Genomic DNA, 14805 nt, shown 5'->3' on the forward strand with positions numbered 1-14805 from the left:
TTTCTCTCTGTTTTCTCTCCTTTAAGCAATAAATGTCTCCCTCTTCTTTAAATAATGCTATGTCCTATGAGCCTTTTATCCGCCTAACCGCCCACCTGACTCCCCCGCCGCATGGCACTGCAGGGACTCACGGCCATCCTTGCCGGACTCCGTGAGCCGCCCGGGACTTTCCATCATCATATTTATCATAAAAGAACAAAACAGGGCTCATTCAAACCTACGTGCCTATGGGGTGGGGGTCATTCTCATTCCAACCACACCTGACTTCCTGCTTCTCTTACCACGTGAGATCCCTCTCTGCCTGTGCCAGCTTCTCCACGTGGGTGCCAGCTGCCACAATGAAGCAGATAAACCTCTTGCCTTCATAAATTCCCCAGTCTCAGATGTTATTCTGGGGGAGAGGGACAGGATGCCCCCTTGACAAGTACTTTACCACTGATTTCAACCCCTAGTCCAGATATTCTGTTATGACAACACAGACAGATGACCAGAGGAGCCTAACACTGGGCCAGCCTTACAGGACAAAGAGGGCTTAGGTGAAAGGGTTAGGGGGGAGGATAGACACTGGACCGCCTAGGAAATGAGGACAAGGAATCCAGTACATGCTTTTGTGGGTTTTTTTTACATGTATTTGTTTGTGTATATTTGTGTACACACGCATATGTGTATAACTGTATTCAGTATCACTCTGTCAAGAGTCACACCTTGTTGGCTAGTCACTCCTGCCGGGCAGCAGGAGGGCTTGACCTGCGTGATCACAGACTCCTGAGTCCACTCACTGAGTAGTTCAATCCAGCCCGGAGTGCCTTTTCTTTCGGTCTCTCCAGTGCCAGGATTACAGGCATGTGCCATTATGCCCTACTCTCCATTTTATTTTTTTATTCTAGACGATCTGATACTGTATTATATATTAATATCCCTCTTCTGCTTTGGGATATAAGCTGTCTGAGGAGACAGACTCATTCCCTTCTCCAGCAGCTAGTAAGTTCTTCATAAACATTCGTTGCCTACGTGTAACTGACAATCTCGTTTATTCCTCAAAACTCTATTAACCAAATTGTTTCCCCAGAACCCACACGAAGATGGAAGGAGGAAAGGGACTCCACAAATCTGTCCTCTGACCTCCATGTGCCGGACACATCCCACACAGCAGTCCCAAACACACTCTCATAAAGTAGAACATAATTAAACATTTTAAATTATATAGAAGCAGCAAGAGGCTAAGCGGTTAAAAACATTCGCTGTGCAAGCCTGGTACGTGAGTTCTCTCCCTCGGACCCACATGGAAAGAGAATGCACTCTGATCTCCACATACGCGCTTGGCAAGTGTGACCCCCCCATAAATAAATACAATTTTTTTCCAACGTTGCAAAAAGGCCGCTAGAACGGCCTGGTCCCGCCAGGACAGCGTGACCCGGAACAACCCCAGGCTTGGCGGCAGGCACGAGAACGTGCCGGGCTCAGCATGGGGGGACGGACGGAGGGGGGGGGGGGGAGATTACATAACACGCCGGCTCCGGAGCTCTCTCTCCCTGCTCCAGATTACAGCCAGGACCGCGGGCGAACTCAGGAGGAGGTCGCCGCGCAGAATACGTAAATGCGCAGGCGCGTGGCAGGGGCGGCGCAGGTCCCGGCGACTCACGCCCCTCTGATTGGCTGGCGGGAGCGTGCGTCAGTCTGGCGTCAGCCTGGCGTCATGGGGCGGGGGCGGGGAAACGCGCAGAAGGGGCGTATCCCGTTGCCCAGAGGGCCTGCGGATTGGCTGAGAGGAGCAGAAGCCCTCCCGCCGGGCCGGCCTGAGGGCGGTGCCTCAGGCCCCGGTACCGGCGTCGCCTACCGGCTTCAGCCAGACGATCATGGCAGCTCGGACCGGTCAGAGGGCTCTGGCCAGGGTGGCGTCGGGGTGCCGTCCGAAGTCGACCACCGTGGCGGAAGCCCCGGCGCGGGGACCTGCGCGCAATGTCAGGTAGCGAGCGGAGGTTTTCTGGGCGGGTGGCCGGCGCGAGGCGGGGCTGTGGCCTGGGCGATGATCGTAGGCTCGGCGCGGGGCTCCGGCGGAGCCCGCAGACGGCCGGCCCGCGTGCATCTCGTGTTTTCGGGGTGAGTCAGCGACGAGGCGGCCGTGGGAGCGGCCGAGTTGCTGCTCGGCCGCCCGCTCCCGCCCTTCCGGTCTCCTGGCGGGCGATGGCCCGGGGCGGCCACCGATTCCCGGGGCCGTGGGAGTGCGTGTCCTGGCGGTGAACCGCCCGGCAGACGCTGTCTCACTCGCCGCCGAGTTCTTTGACCCCAGCCACTCGGCCCTCGCAGAATGAAACGCAGCCAACACAGAGGACCTGTTGTGTTTTGCTTTTCACTGCACTCTGAGGTCCTGTAACCTTGAAGATGGCTTGGCCTCCAGGTTCCTGATTTGCCCCTTTAAGAAGCTCAGGGTGGAGATGAATGTCGAGACGTGAAGGGTAGTGTAAGTTTGGCACGCAGTTTTCTGTTACGAATGATAGTGCAATACTAGTCTCAAGAATTAAAATTCGCTGGGCGTGGTGGCTCAAACCTGTAATCCTGGCCGCGAAGCAAAGGTAGGAGGAATGCTGTGAGTTCGAGGCCACCTTAAGCTACAAAGTGAGCCCCTGACTCAAGACCACAAAGCAAAATTAGTATTTGAAATGAATTATTTAAGTGTGTACGTTACAGAGGAGAAGCACAAATCTTGCTGAGCTCCAGGACTTTGAAGTTGAATGAAGACTTTAAAATAGCAACAAAGAGGCGGGGCCTAGTGCTTGAGAGGCCACCCTGGTCTGCCTAGCTAGCTAGTTCCAGATCAGCCAGAGCTACAGGGTGAGATCCTGCCTCAAAAACAAAAACTGCCGGGCGATGGTGGCGCTCCCAGCACCCGTGAGACAGAGGCAGGCGGATCTCCGTGAGTTCGAGACCATCCTGGTCTACAGAATGAGTTCCAAGACAGCTAGAACTGTTACACAGAGCGACCCTGTCTCGAAAAAACAAAAACAGAAACAAAAGTGCAAAACAAAAAGTAAGAACAATGCTCCACCTCCAAACTAAAGTGAAATCAGATAGCTTCTTCTCAACAGGTAGCTGTCCGAGAGGGATGTAATCTCTTCATACTTGAGACCTGCTTATATTACTCCTTAGGTGCCCGTTTGCTCCCTGTGGTCTGACGCTTGTGCTCAGGAAGTCCAAATCAGCCAGGAAAATAATAAGAGACTGGATCTCAAAAACAAAGAAACAAAACAAAAAAGAAAACAGAAATGACTTGAGAATACATCAGCTTCTGTGCCGCCCTTTGTTATAATAGGTTATATGAAAGCGTGGCTTTGGAATGTCAGTGGTAAAACGTGTGTTTGCCACGTGTTTCAGTATTCATTTATTGGTTTAATTGCGTAAACAGCTAATTGTTTGGCTTGCCATCTTGTAATGGTCAGGTGAATGGGAGAGGTGCTAGAGCCAGCCCTGGGGCTGTGAACATGTTCACCAGCTCTACCTCTATATCCCCAGCCCTTAGCAGGGTGTGAAAACAGATGTGTGGTCCAGGACGCTGTAACCAAGGCAGGACACTGGGCAGGAGATCTGTTCCTTGTTTTAAGCACACACGCTGGATTTTGAGCTCAAGCCTAACCTGGTCTACACAGAGTGAGTCTCTGCCTCAGAAACAAAAGTAACACAAGGAAAGAGGCAGAGGCAGGTGGATCTCTGCTAGTTCAGGGCCAGCCTGGTGTACATGGAAGTTCCATGCTAGTCAGGACCACGTAGAGAAAATAAACAACTAGGCATCTTGCATACTAGTTTTTTGTTGTTTTTTTTTTTTGTTGTTGTTCTTTTTGTTGTTGTTGGTTTTGGTTCTCTTTTTTTGGCCATATACTAATTTGGTACATATTTTAAGTTATTTTTGTAAGTTTTCATTATCAAAATTTTATTTGTTATTTATGTATTTATTGAGACAGGTTCTTACTATGTATCTCTCTCTGACTGTCCTGGAACTCAACTTTGTAGGTCAGACTGGCCTTGAACTCACAAAGATCCAACTGCCTCTGCCCCTGATTGCTGGAATTGAGGGTGTATGCCACAGCTTTGTCAACTTTTTATTAATTACTGTGTGTGTTAGTGTGGGTATACATTATGTTGCAGTATGGTGTGTGTACCTGGAGAAGTCACAGGACAACTTTTGGGAGCCAGTTCTCTCACCGTGGGTCACTGGGAGCAAATCAGGTCACCAGGCTTGGTGACAAGTACCTTTACTTGCTGAGTCATCTCTGTGACCCCCCCCATAGAAAAGAGGCTAGAGGGCTGGAGAGATGGCTCAGTGGTTAAGAGCACTGGCTGCTCTTCCAGAGGTCCTGAGTTCAATTCCCAGCACCCACATGGTACATAGCCATCTATATTGAGATCTGGTGCCCTCTTCTGGCCTGCAAGCATACATGGAAAGAATGGTGTATACGTAATAAATAAATATATCTTAACATGTCCATTTCACAAAACAACAGTAACAGGCTCCATGCTAAGGCCTGTGACCTCCCAGATTCACAGGACAGGCGTGAATGTCTTCCTGGGTCATGGGCCTCAAATCCAGCCAGGAAAACAGTCCCTTTCCCGTGCAGTAGTCATACCAGTAGTACACCATTGAGCTCAGCCCGCCTGCTAAGCTGTAAGGACCTGATCCATAGCAACCTGCCTTAGTGCCTCCTGGACTGTGGAAGCTTGCCACCAGAGAGAGGAAGCTCCCAGCTCAGTTCCGGCTTGATTTCTCTATTTCTTGCAACCAGGTAGTTTCCTGCTTTGGGGGGTGTGTGTGCGTGTATGTGTGTGTGTGTGTGTGAGAGAGAGAGAAAGAGAGAGAGAGAGAGAGAGAGAGAGAGAGAGAGAGAAAGAAAGCAAGCAAGAGCACCCGAGCAAGCTCCTGGGGCGTGTGTGGGGAGGAGAGGGCGAGTGAGCAAGCTCCTGGGGCTTCCCTTTAAGTGTGGAGGAACACAGCATGCTATCTGCATCTGACTTCTATGCGGATTCTTGAGAACTGAGGTCCTCATGTTTTCATTGCAGGAGCTTGACCCACTGGGCCATCTCCTCAGCCCACAGTATTTAATACTGTCCTCTGGCCTGTTACGCTGCTCCTACAGCGTTGGTCTTTGCTAAGTGTGTTTAGTCTGAGACAGACTCTCATGTCGTCCAGGCAGACCTCAGACTCTCTGTAGCCTTGGATGACTTTAAGTCCTTGATCCTCCCTGGTGGTGGAATTACCAAGTGTCTGCCCCTGAACCTGGGTGCTTGTTAGTTGGCTACACAGAGTCTGCCTGTGTCTGGCCTCCAGGAATTCACTGTGAGGAAACCAGACTGTCTTTGAAGTCTTGTTCATCCTCCTGCCTCTCTCTGCTGGGATTGCGGGCGTGTTCTGCTGTGCCCGGCTGTCTTTCAGTTTCGGGATATTGCTCAACTCTCTGCCTGGAATCCCCGCCCCATTTAGTTACATTATTTACATATAAGTGAGTGTGTTTCTCTATTCATAAGTATATATATTTTACCATCGAGCTATAGCCCCAAGACATTTTTATTTTGAGACAGACTTTCACTAAGTTTCCCAGTCTGGCCTTGAACTCAAGATCTTGCCTTACCTAGTGCCTGTGATTGCAGACCTGTACACTAAGCACAGCCCTACTTATTACGTGGCCACTAAAACAATTCCAAGGTTTCCAGGTACACCTTATCTGAAGATTTTGGTCATAACTCCACGCCCATTTGTTTTTAGCACTCTAAACAACCACGTGGTACTCTGCTTGCGTCTGTGATGTCTGGTGAGTGTGTGAGGTCAGAGGGCAGTGTGTGGGGTCAGAGGGCAGTGTGGTGGAGTTGACTCTCTCCCTTTGCCTTTAGGACTTTGGGATTGTCAGGCTGTTGAGTTACTTGCTGAACCTTTACTTGTGGAGTGTTTTTCTGGTTCCCTGACACCTTGTTCTTTTCTTAACTTGGTGTATATATGTGGGTGGGTGGGTGGGTGAGTATGCACACACGGATGTAGGTGCTCTCGGAGTCCAGAAGAGGGTTTCGATCCCCTAGAGCTAGAGTTAGTGATTGTTGTGAGCTGCCCAGTTTGGGTTCTGGAAACTGAACTCAGGTCTCTGTAGGAACAGTATGCACTCTTAAAGGACGAGCCATCTCTCCAGCCCACACAGTGTTTTGAAGAGTTTTAATTTTAGTCATGTGTCTGTATCTGTGTGTGGGGACTTAGCTACGGTGTCGTCTCTGTAAGGCTCGCATACCATTCACTGTGGTACTCCGTAGTGATTAAAGTCAAGACCGGATCAGCTTGTGTGTGTGTGGGCTAATAATGGCGGGGATAGTGAAAATAGCTATTCAGTCAGCTTGTTAGATAAAGGTGAACAGGGCTGGGGAGATGGTTCAGTGGTTAAGATCATTGACTACTCCTAGGGGTCCTGAGTTCAATTCCCAGCCACCACACAGTGATTGGTGGCTCACAACCATCTATCGTGGGCTCTGCTGCCCCCTTCTGGCAGGCAGGTGAACATGCAGACGGCACTCATGAAGACATGGTTTAAGAAGGTGACGAGGAGCCTAGCTGGAGTCTGCACATAGACTCACCTCAAACAGCTATCCCTTTGTAACAGGGCCGTGCTGTAACACGTGTGTGCTGAAATAAATGAGGAGGAGGTCGGGAGTAGCAGCTCTAACACGCCAGATTCCAGATCTGAGACTCAGGCTTGCTCTCAGGGCTATTGATATGGGCAGGAATCCAGCCAGCTCGGTGAGACCCACTGAGAACAGCTTGGATGTCTGAGGTGAACTGAGTACTGGATGGAGAACATAGAAGCCAGCCTATGGCAGACTGTGTTGTGATCCAGAGTAACAGCTGAGAGCCAGCTCTGTGAAGAGAGCAATGGTGCCAGAAGCTTAACCACACTGTCAATTGTTGTTCTAATTTTAGTTTTTGTTTTCATTTATTTATATTTCATGCATTGGTGTTTTGCTTGCATGTAAGTCTGTGTGAGTGTGTCAGATCACCTAGAACTGGAGTTACAGTCATGAGCTGCCATGCGGTGCTGGGAATTGAACCTGGGTCCTCTGGAAGAGTAGCCGGTGCTTTTCCGCCAAGCCATCTCTCTGGCATGTTTTTGTTTTCTCTATGCACTTGGTTTATCTTTCTGAATCTATGCTGTGTTTTCAGCACTACTCTAAAGTTGCAAACTCTTCTGAAATATGATTGCCTTTTATAATGCCTGTATAGTTTGTGTTTGATTTCTGTCTTAGCTGTTGTCCGTTGTTTTTAGACACTTGGCTTCCTGTGGTATACTGATGAACAGAGCGCTTCCACCGCATGCCTCAGCTCGGCCTAAAGAGATCCACGCAAGAACATTCTTCAAGATGACTGTGCCACTAGTAAATAAACGGAAAGAGTATTCAGAGAGAAGGATTATCGGGTTTGTATAGAATAGTGGTTTTATTAAAGGCATACTTCTACTTTTCTATGGAGTGGCATGCAGCTTTCTCTCTGGATTGTCTTCCTGTAGATCAAACTGCTTTTAACCTGTCTACAACCCTGACTGATTTATACATATTTTTGAAAGACTGTAATATTATATTAACTGTATAGGATATAATTAACGTGTAAGATTTATTTATTAAATATGCAGTGGTGGCCAGAAGAGGATGCCAGATCTCGTTACAGGTGGTTGTAAACCACCATGTGGTTGCTGGAAATTGAACTCAGAACCTTTGGAAAAGCAGGCTCTTAACCACTGAGCCATCTTTCCAGCCCTTGTTTGTTATTCTTTCGTGATTATAAAGATTAATTAAAACATGAAGGTGTCGGGCAGTGGTGGCGCACACCTTTACCAGCACTTGGGAGGCAGAGGCAGGTGAACCTCTGTGAGTTCAAGGCCAACCTGGTCTACAGAGCTAGTTCCAGGACAGCTACAACTGTCTCCAAAAATGCCTCCCTCTTTTGGTGGTGAATTTCAAGACAGGGTTTCTTTGTGCAGCCCTGGCTGGCCTCGAATAGGAGATCTGCCTGCCTCTGCCTTCTGAGTGCTGGGGTTAGTAAAGGTGTGCCACCCTCACTCCGCCCAAAATATCCTTTTGTAATTTGTGATTAATGATAATTTTATGGTGGGTTATATTTTAACTGTGTTCAGGATCTATTTATTTATTGGGTCTTGAGACAGGGTTTCACTCTGTAGCATTGACTAGCCTGGTACTTGCTAAATAGCTCGAGCTGGGCGTGAACTCTTGGCGATCCTCCTCCCAGAGTCTCTTGAGTGTTAGGGCTGTAGGCACGTGCTCCATGCTTCCCTTGCCTTTATGAGAAAGACTAGTAACTGTCTGGTTCTCAGACAGGTTGCCTTTTACATACATTCAGAGAGTTTCATTTTTGTTATTTGGTCATTTTTCTTAGTCAGTGTCCTGTCGCTGTGGCCAAGGCAGCTCTTAAAAAAGAAAGCATTTAATGGGGTGGGGGGGCAGCTTACATTTTCAGAGGGTTATTAGTCCATTATCATCATGGCGGGCATGGTGCTGGAGAGGTGGCCAAGAGCTACATCCCAGTCTGCAGGTAGAGAGAGAGAGCCCGTGCCTAGCCCCAGTGACACACTTCTCCAGTAAGGTCACACCTACTCTTAACAAGGCACCTTACCTCCTTATTGTTCTATTCCTTCTCAGTGCCACTTCTTGATGACTAGGCATTCAGTGCCTAGTATGAGTCTATGGGGACATTCGTGTTAAATCCCTGCAGTCACTGTGACCTCCCATGTGTGTTTGCAGTCCTTTATTTTCTTTATCTCTCTTTTTAAGATACTCAATGCAAGAAATGTATGATGTGGTAGCAGGAATGGAAGATTATAAGCATTTCGTCCCTTGGTGTAAAAAATCAGACATACTATCTAGGAGAGCTGGGTATTGTAAAACTCAATTAGAAATTGGGTTTCCACCCGTTTTGGAGCGATACACATCAATCGTAACCTTGGTCAAACCACACTTAGTAAAGGTAAGTTTGTTGTTGTGTTTGGTTTTCTTTTAATATGCCCTAGATGTTTATTATACTAAATGAGTTAAATCACGTGTAATAGCTTAAAAGATCCTTGTAGTCAGCCAGGGGGAGCCGTATATTGTGTCCTGATTGTGTTCATTTACACAGCATCAGCATCATTCTCTCCAAATGGAAGCTTGAGCTTCCCTCCCTTTTTTTTTAAACATTTATTTATTTATTGTGTATACAATATTCTTTTTGTGTGTATGCCTGCAGGCCAGAAGAGGGCACCAGACCCCATTACAGATGGTTGTGAGCCACCATGTGGTTGCTGGGAATTGAACTCAGGACCTTTGGAAGAGCAGGCAATGCTCTTAACCACTGAGCCATCTCTCCAGCCCCTTGAGCTTCCCTTCTAAAGACTACAGAACTACAGAACTGCAGAAGTGGGAGACACTTTCATCTTTGCACTCTTAAGATAGGGTACCGTAGCACACGCTGCAGTCCTGATAGGGTACTGTAGCACACGCTGGCAGTGAAGGTGCTTGGCAAGCCGACTATGAATTTGAGGCTACCTGGGCTGCAAAGTGAGCCTGTCTTTACAAAAAAGAAAGAAAAATTGACACATTTACTATTTTCAGCGTATAACTTTACCACTGGAAAAAGATCAAATTGTTTAAGGTGCACACACTTCTCTTTTCTTCCCGAGACAGGATTTCTCTGTGTAACAGCTCTGGCTGTCCTAGAACTCAGACCAGGCTGGCCTCGAACTCACAGAGATCCGCCTGCCTCTGCTCCCGAGTGCTGTCAATAAAGGCGTGCGCCACCACTGGCACGCTTGTTTTGGAAGTTTTGGGAGAAGTAGTAAGACAGTGAGAGGGTCCAGGAAGCTGAAAGAAGCGTGGATGGCTCAGGGATTCAGCTGCTCTTTTTTTTTTCTTTTTTTCTTTTTTTCTTTTTTTAAGATTTATTTATTTATTATGTATACAGTATTCTCAGTATTCTGTCTGCATGTATGCCTGCAGGCCAGAAGAGGGCATCAGATCTCTTTACAGATGGTTGTGAGCCATCATGCAGCTGCTGGGAATTGAACTCAGGACCTTTGGAAGAGCAGGCAATGCTCTTAGCCACTGAGCCATCTCTCCAGCTGCTCTTTCAGAGGACTTGGTTCAGTTCCCAGCACCGACATGATGGCTTGCAGCTGGGATCTGGTACCTCTGCTTACTTCTGTGGGTACAGGGTATGCATGTCCTGCATAATCATTGAGGCAGACGAGCCAGTTCGCCCTAGAAATATGTACCAGATACCTTATGAACATGTTGACCATTTCAGAGTGATGGTATAAAGTATGTTACCTTACAACTTATAGAAATGTGATGTAAAGCCAAGTGTTGGTGGCGCACGCCTTTAATCCCAGCAGAGACAGGTCGATCTCTGTGAGTTCAAGGCCAGTCTGGTCTACAGAGCTAGTTCCAGGACTGGCTCCAAAGCTACAGAGAAAGCCTGTCTTGGAAAAGGAAAGAAATGTGTAGTATTTAACTTGTACAGGGTCGCCTGTAAGTAGCGGAACTGGAAATGAGGTTTTTAAAAAAGCACTCCTCGGGGCTGGGGGATTGCCCATTTGGGAAAGTACTTACTGTGTGCTTGCTTAAGGCTTAAGGCCCTGAGTGTGGCTCCCCAGTCCTGGAGGGCAGGGGCAGCTCTTTGGTCAGCCAGCCTAGCAAGATGGATGAGGCCAGGTTCAGGGAGGCTGTTTGCCACACTTGTTGCTGTGGCCAGGCACCTGACATGAAGCCGCATAAGGAAGCAGGGCCTATGCTGGCTCACAGTTCAAGTGAGCCTTTAATTATGGTAGAGAAATGGCAGCTGGTGAGGTCATGGGGGCGGAAGCTTTGGTCCGCTGACCACACTGCATCTACACTCGAGTCAGGGTGGTAGATGCTGGTGCGTCACCGTTTCCTGTTTCTTCAGTCCAGGGCACTGGTTATAGGAGTCATGCTGCCCACATTTAGGGTAGACCTTCCTGTGGACCTCATCCCATCCTAATGCTGTGTAGACACCAGAGATTGGTCTACATCACAGAGACCCAGGCTCAGAAAGATGGCTAGTGACTGAGGACCTATGGTCAACACACATGAGCAGTTACCCCCTGCAGACTGATCTGTCGGTAAAGGAGTGCGGTCCAGGAGAGCCAATAGTCCAATAGAGTAGCACAGTGGGTGAGCGCACACCAGGGAACAGCCGGCAATGCGGAGTCACGGGAAGAGAAAGTGACTCCTTGTTCCAAGCTACTAGCCGTCTTCATCTCTTGTATTCTGAGCTGATAAAGATAATTATTTCTCAAGGAAATAAGCCCCAGTCGTGGTAGATTCTTGCTCATATGAAAGATGTTTATTTTTTCTTTCCATTTTGTTTTAGGCATCTTGTACCGATGGGAAACTTTTCAATCATTTGGAGACGATTTGGCGTTTTAGCCCAGGTCTTCCTGGCTATCCGAGAACTTGTACCTTGGATTTTTCAGTAAGTCTGTTATAAGGTTCTTGTTTATAGTGTGTGCGGCACAGCACGCAGGGAGAGGCTGGAGAGCAGCTTTCAGGGGTCTGTTCTATCCTCCTGTTCTGTGGGTCCTGGGAATTAAACTCCGATCACCGGGCTTGGTGGTAAGTGCCATCAGACCATCTTGCCAGCCTCAGTTTATGCATTGTTTGAGGCACGGTTTTACTCTGTAACCTGGGCTGGACTGTAGCATGGATAATAAAAACCCAGAGACAGATACTGGGGTTCCAGATGATGATCAGAAAAGCAAAGTGGCCGGCCACTGGCTCTTACCTCTACCTCAGCCCGAAATGGGCGATCCTGTGCTTCTACATAGCCTCGAACTGAGACTGACCCGAGACCTGTCTCCTCCTGTCTTACATTTCTCTCTAGTGCTGGGATTAAAGTCATGCACCACACCGCCTAGCCTCTATGGCCAACTAGAGTGGCTGGACCACAGTTTGCTCCACAGCCTGGACTGGCCTCGACTTCACTATCATCTCTCGGCCTCGCAGATGCTAGGATTATAGCCGATATTGCCACTCAAAGCTAATAATGCCCTTTTCTGGTTGTTTGATTGTTTTGTTGTGTTCTAGCTGCCCTAGAACTTGCTTTGTAGACGAGGGATCAAGCTCACGGAGACGTCCTGAGTGCTGGTATTAAAGGCATGCACCACCACTTCCTGGCTCCAGTACTTATTTTGAATGAAGTCATGATCATGTTTCAGGATGACTTTCTTAGTGAAGCAAAGTGTATTTTAATTTTCAACATTAGGGCAATAGAAATTCCAAAGTTGAAAAGCCATTAGATACACAGTATGTTTCTACATCCCCAGACCTTTCAAAAAGGCCTTGCACTCGCTGTAGCCCAGGCAAGCCTTGAGCTTGGATCTCCCGAATAACTGGAATTACAGACCTGTAACACCTTGGCTAGCTTTACCCAGCCCTTTATTTCTACAGCCCAGGCTGTCCTGGAACTTGCTGTATATACCAGGCTAGTTTTAAATTCCCAGTACTCTTGCCTCAGTCTCCAGAATGCTAGGGGTGGAGGTGTGTCACTGTGTCTGGCAGATATGTGTAAAATAATGTCTCACATTTCCTTACAGATTTCTTTTGAATTCCGCTCACTTCTGCATTCCCAGCTTGCTACATTGTTCTTTGATGAAGTTGTGAAACAAATGGTAGCCGCCTTTGAAAGAAGAGCGTGTAAATTGTACGGTCCAGAAACAAGTATACCTCGGGAGCTGATGCTTCATGAAATCCACCATACCTAAAATGAAATACGAACCGGCACCACCTCCTTTGACTCGTTTATTCTGTTTAGGAAGTCCCTTTACTGTCTGTTCCGAAGTCAGAAAGCATCTGTTAAACCTGCCTGGATCTTAAGCCTGTTCCACTGAAAATTTGTACATTGAATACGGACCCACCTGTACATAGAATTATTTCTTCAATCAAGTGCAACTCAAAGTAATGTGTACATTTGCAGGTTCTGCCTTTGTAATAATGGTGCCATCGCTGTTGCTAGGATACCACATCCCTCACTTGAGGGCAGTAAAAAACCCCTTACATGAAAGGTTAGCTGAGGTAGAATGTGTCACATTAACCACATCATGTTTAAGTTATTAGGTTCAGAGGATTTGTAACTTATTGTTTTGGGGCCGGCCATACGGCTTAGGATATTTGAGTGATCATATATTTAATGTTAAAACTTTGATTTAAAGAACCGCTAATGAAGTCTTAGCGCTTTGGGTAGTTTAAGTTGTTCTGCGAATAGCAGTGGATAATTCAGTATTGTTGGGAAGCTGCTTCCCAGAGACACGGAGTCGCTGTTTGTTTTGTTTTTCATGTTTTTGGTGAGTGGTCCAGAGCACCAAGCTAATTCCCATACATTCGAAACCTCCCATTGGTGCTCGCCTGCACTTTGAGAATGCTGATGGCCCGTCAGGATCTGGTCTGCCACGGTAGGCAGCAGGTAGCGACAGTGATGGCCCGTCAGGATCTGGTCTGCCACGGTAGGCAGTAGGTAGCGACAGTGATGGCCCGTCAGGATCTGGTCTGCCACGGCAGGCAGCAGGTAGCGACAGTGATGGCCTGTCAGGATCTGGTCTGCCACGGTAGGCAGTAGGTAGCGACAGTGATGGCCTGTCAGGATCTGGTCTGCCACAGTAGGCAGCAGGTAGCGACAGTCGCCAGTCCCCCAGCACTGCACCCCCCTTTTTCTATTTATTGTGCATGTTCACTTGCAATGATATTCTAAACTGATATTTTTTTAAACAAATCAATGTAAGTACTGAAGCCATGGCTTAATAAAGTTAATTTGTTTATTTTTGTATAGTGACTTTGATTTAAATCTTTTCTGTATTGCTTCAGTGTGTATTCTGACAGGTGGCCTAGTTTCCCTGTGGCTATTGTAAACACCACGAGCCAAAGCACTTGTGGGGAGTGTGTTTAGTTCAGGTCACAGGTCACAGTATCCCGGAGGAAACAGGGCTAGAGGTGGGGGCTAAAAGAGGCCAAGAATGCTGCTCCTGGCCTGTTCCCAGACTCTCCTGCCCCGGGGGTGACACCACCATAGTAGCTTGGTCCTCCTACATGGAAAACAGTCAAGAAAATGTCTCACAGACGTACCCACAGGCCAATCAGATGGCAGCAATTCCTCAACTGATCCCCTCTTTCCAGGTGACTAAGTGCTGGGAAGTCTTCCTGTATATGTGTTGATCCTATGGTTAATGAATAAAGAAGCTGTCTTCGGCCTGCACAGGGCAGAATATAGGTAGGCAGGGAAAACTAAACTGAATGCTGGGAGAAAGTAGGTGAATTCAAAGAGCCCGCCAGAGACTTTACCTGGTATGCCACAGCCTCGTGGCGGTACACAGATTAATAGAAATGGTTAAATTAAGATATAAAAGCTAGCCAATAAAAAGTTAGAGCTAATAGGCCAAGCAGTGATTTAATTAATACAGTTCCTGTGTGGTTATTTTGGGTCTAGGCTGCCAGGGAAACAAACAAGTGGCTCCTTACAACTTGGTGCCTGTTGAGCTGAGAGCTGTAGCCGCAGAAATACAGGACTATAGGATTTCATGTCTTAGAAATACTTTCATGGGGCTGGAGAGATGGCTCAGAGGTCAAGAGCACTGGTTGCTCTTCAGAGGTCGTGAGTTCAATTCCCAGCACCCACATGGTGGTTCACAACCATCTGTAATGAGATCTGGTTCCCTCTTCTGGCCTGCAGACATACATGCAGTTAGAACACTATACATAATAAATCTTCTTTAAAAAAATCACTGT

The 14805-nt window shown here is 47.7% G+C and overlaps 1 protein-coding gene across 2 annotated transcripts; it reads left to right on the forward strand.

The window, feature by feature from the left end:
* Window positions 1-1817: 1817 nt before the first annotated feature.
* Window positions 1818-13855, forward strand: Coq10b (coenzyme Q10B). Of its 2 annotated transcripts, none has more exons than XM_087902208.1 (5): window positions 1818-1966; window positions 7290-7439; window positions 8809-9001; window positions 11402-11503; window positions 12624-13855. In XM_087902208.1, exons 1-5 carry the CDS (start codon window positions 1857-1859, stop codon window positions 12789-12791), a joined length of 723 nt encoding a protein of 240 aa, XP_087758334.1. In that variant the 5' UTR covers window positions 1818-1856; the 3' UTR covers window positions 12792-13855. The 2 variants fall into 2 exon arrangements, with proteins under 2 accessions (XP_087758334.1, XP_087758335.1); XM_087902209.1 differs by lacking the exon at window positions 1818-1966 and adding an exon at window positions 4594-4775.
* The last annotated feature ends 950 nt before the right edge of the window (window positions 13856-14805 follow it).

The sequence above is a fragment of the Myodes glareolus genome, chromosome 27 (assembly GCF_982192425.1).
Source record: "Myodes glareolus chromosome 27, mMyoGla1.1, whole genome shotgun sequence".
Lineage (NCBI taxonomy): Eukaryota > Metazoa > Chordata > Mammalia > Rodentia > Cricetidae > Myodes > Myodes glareolus.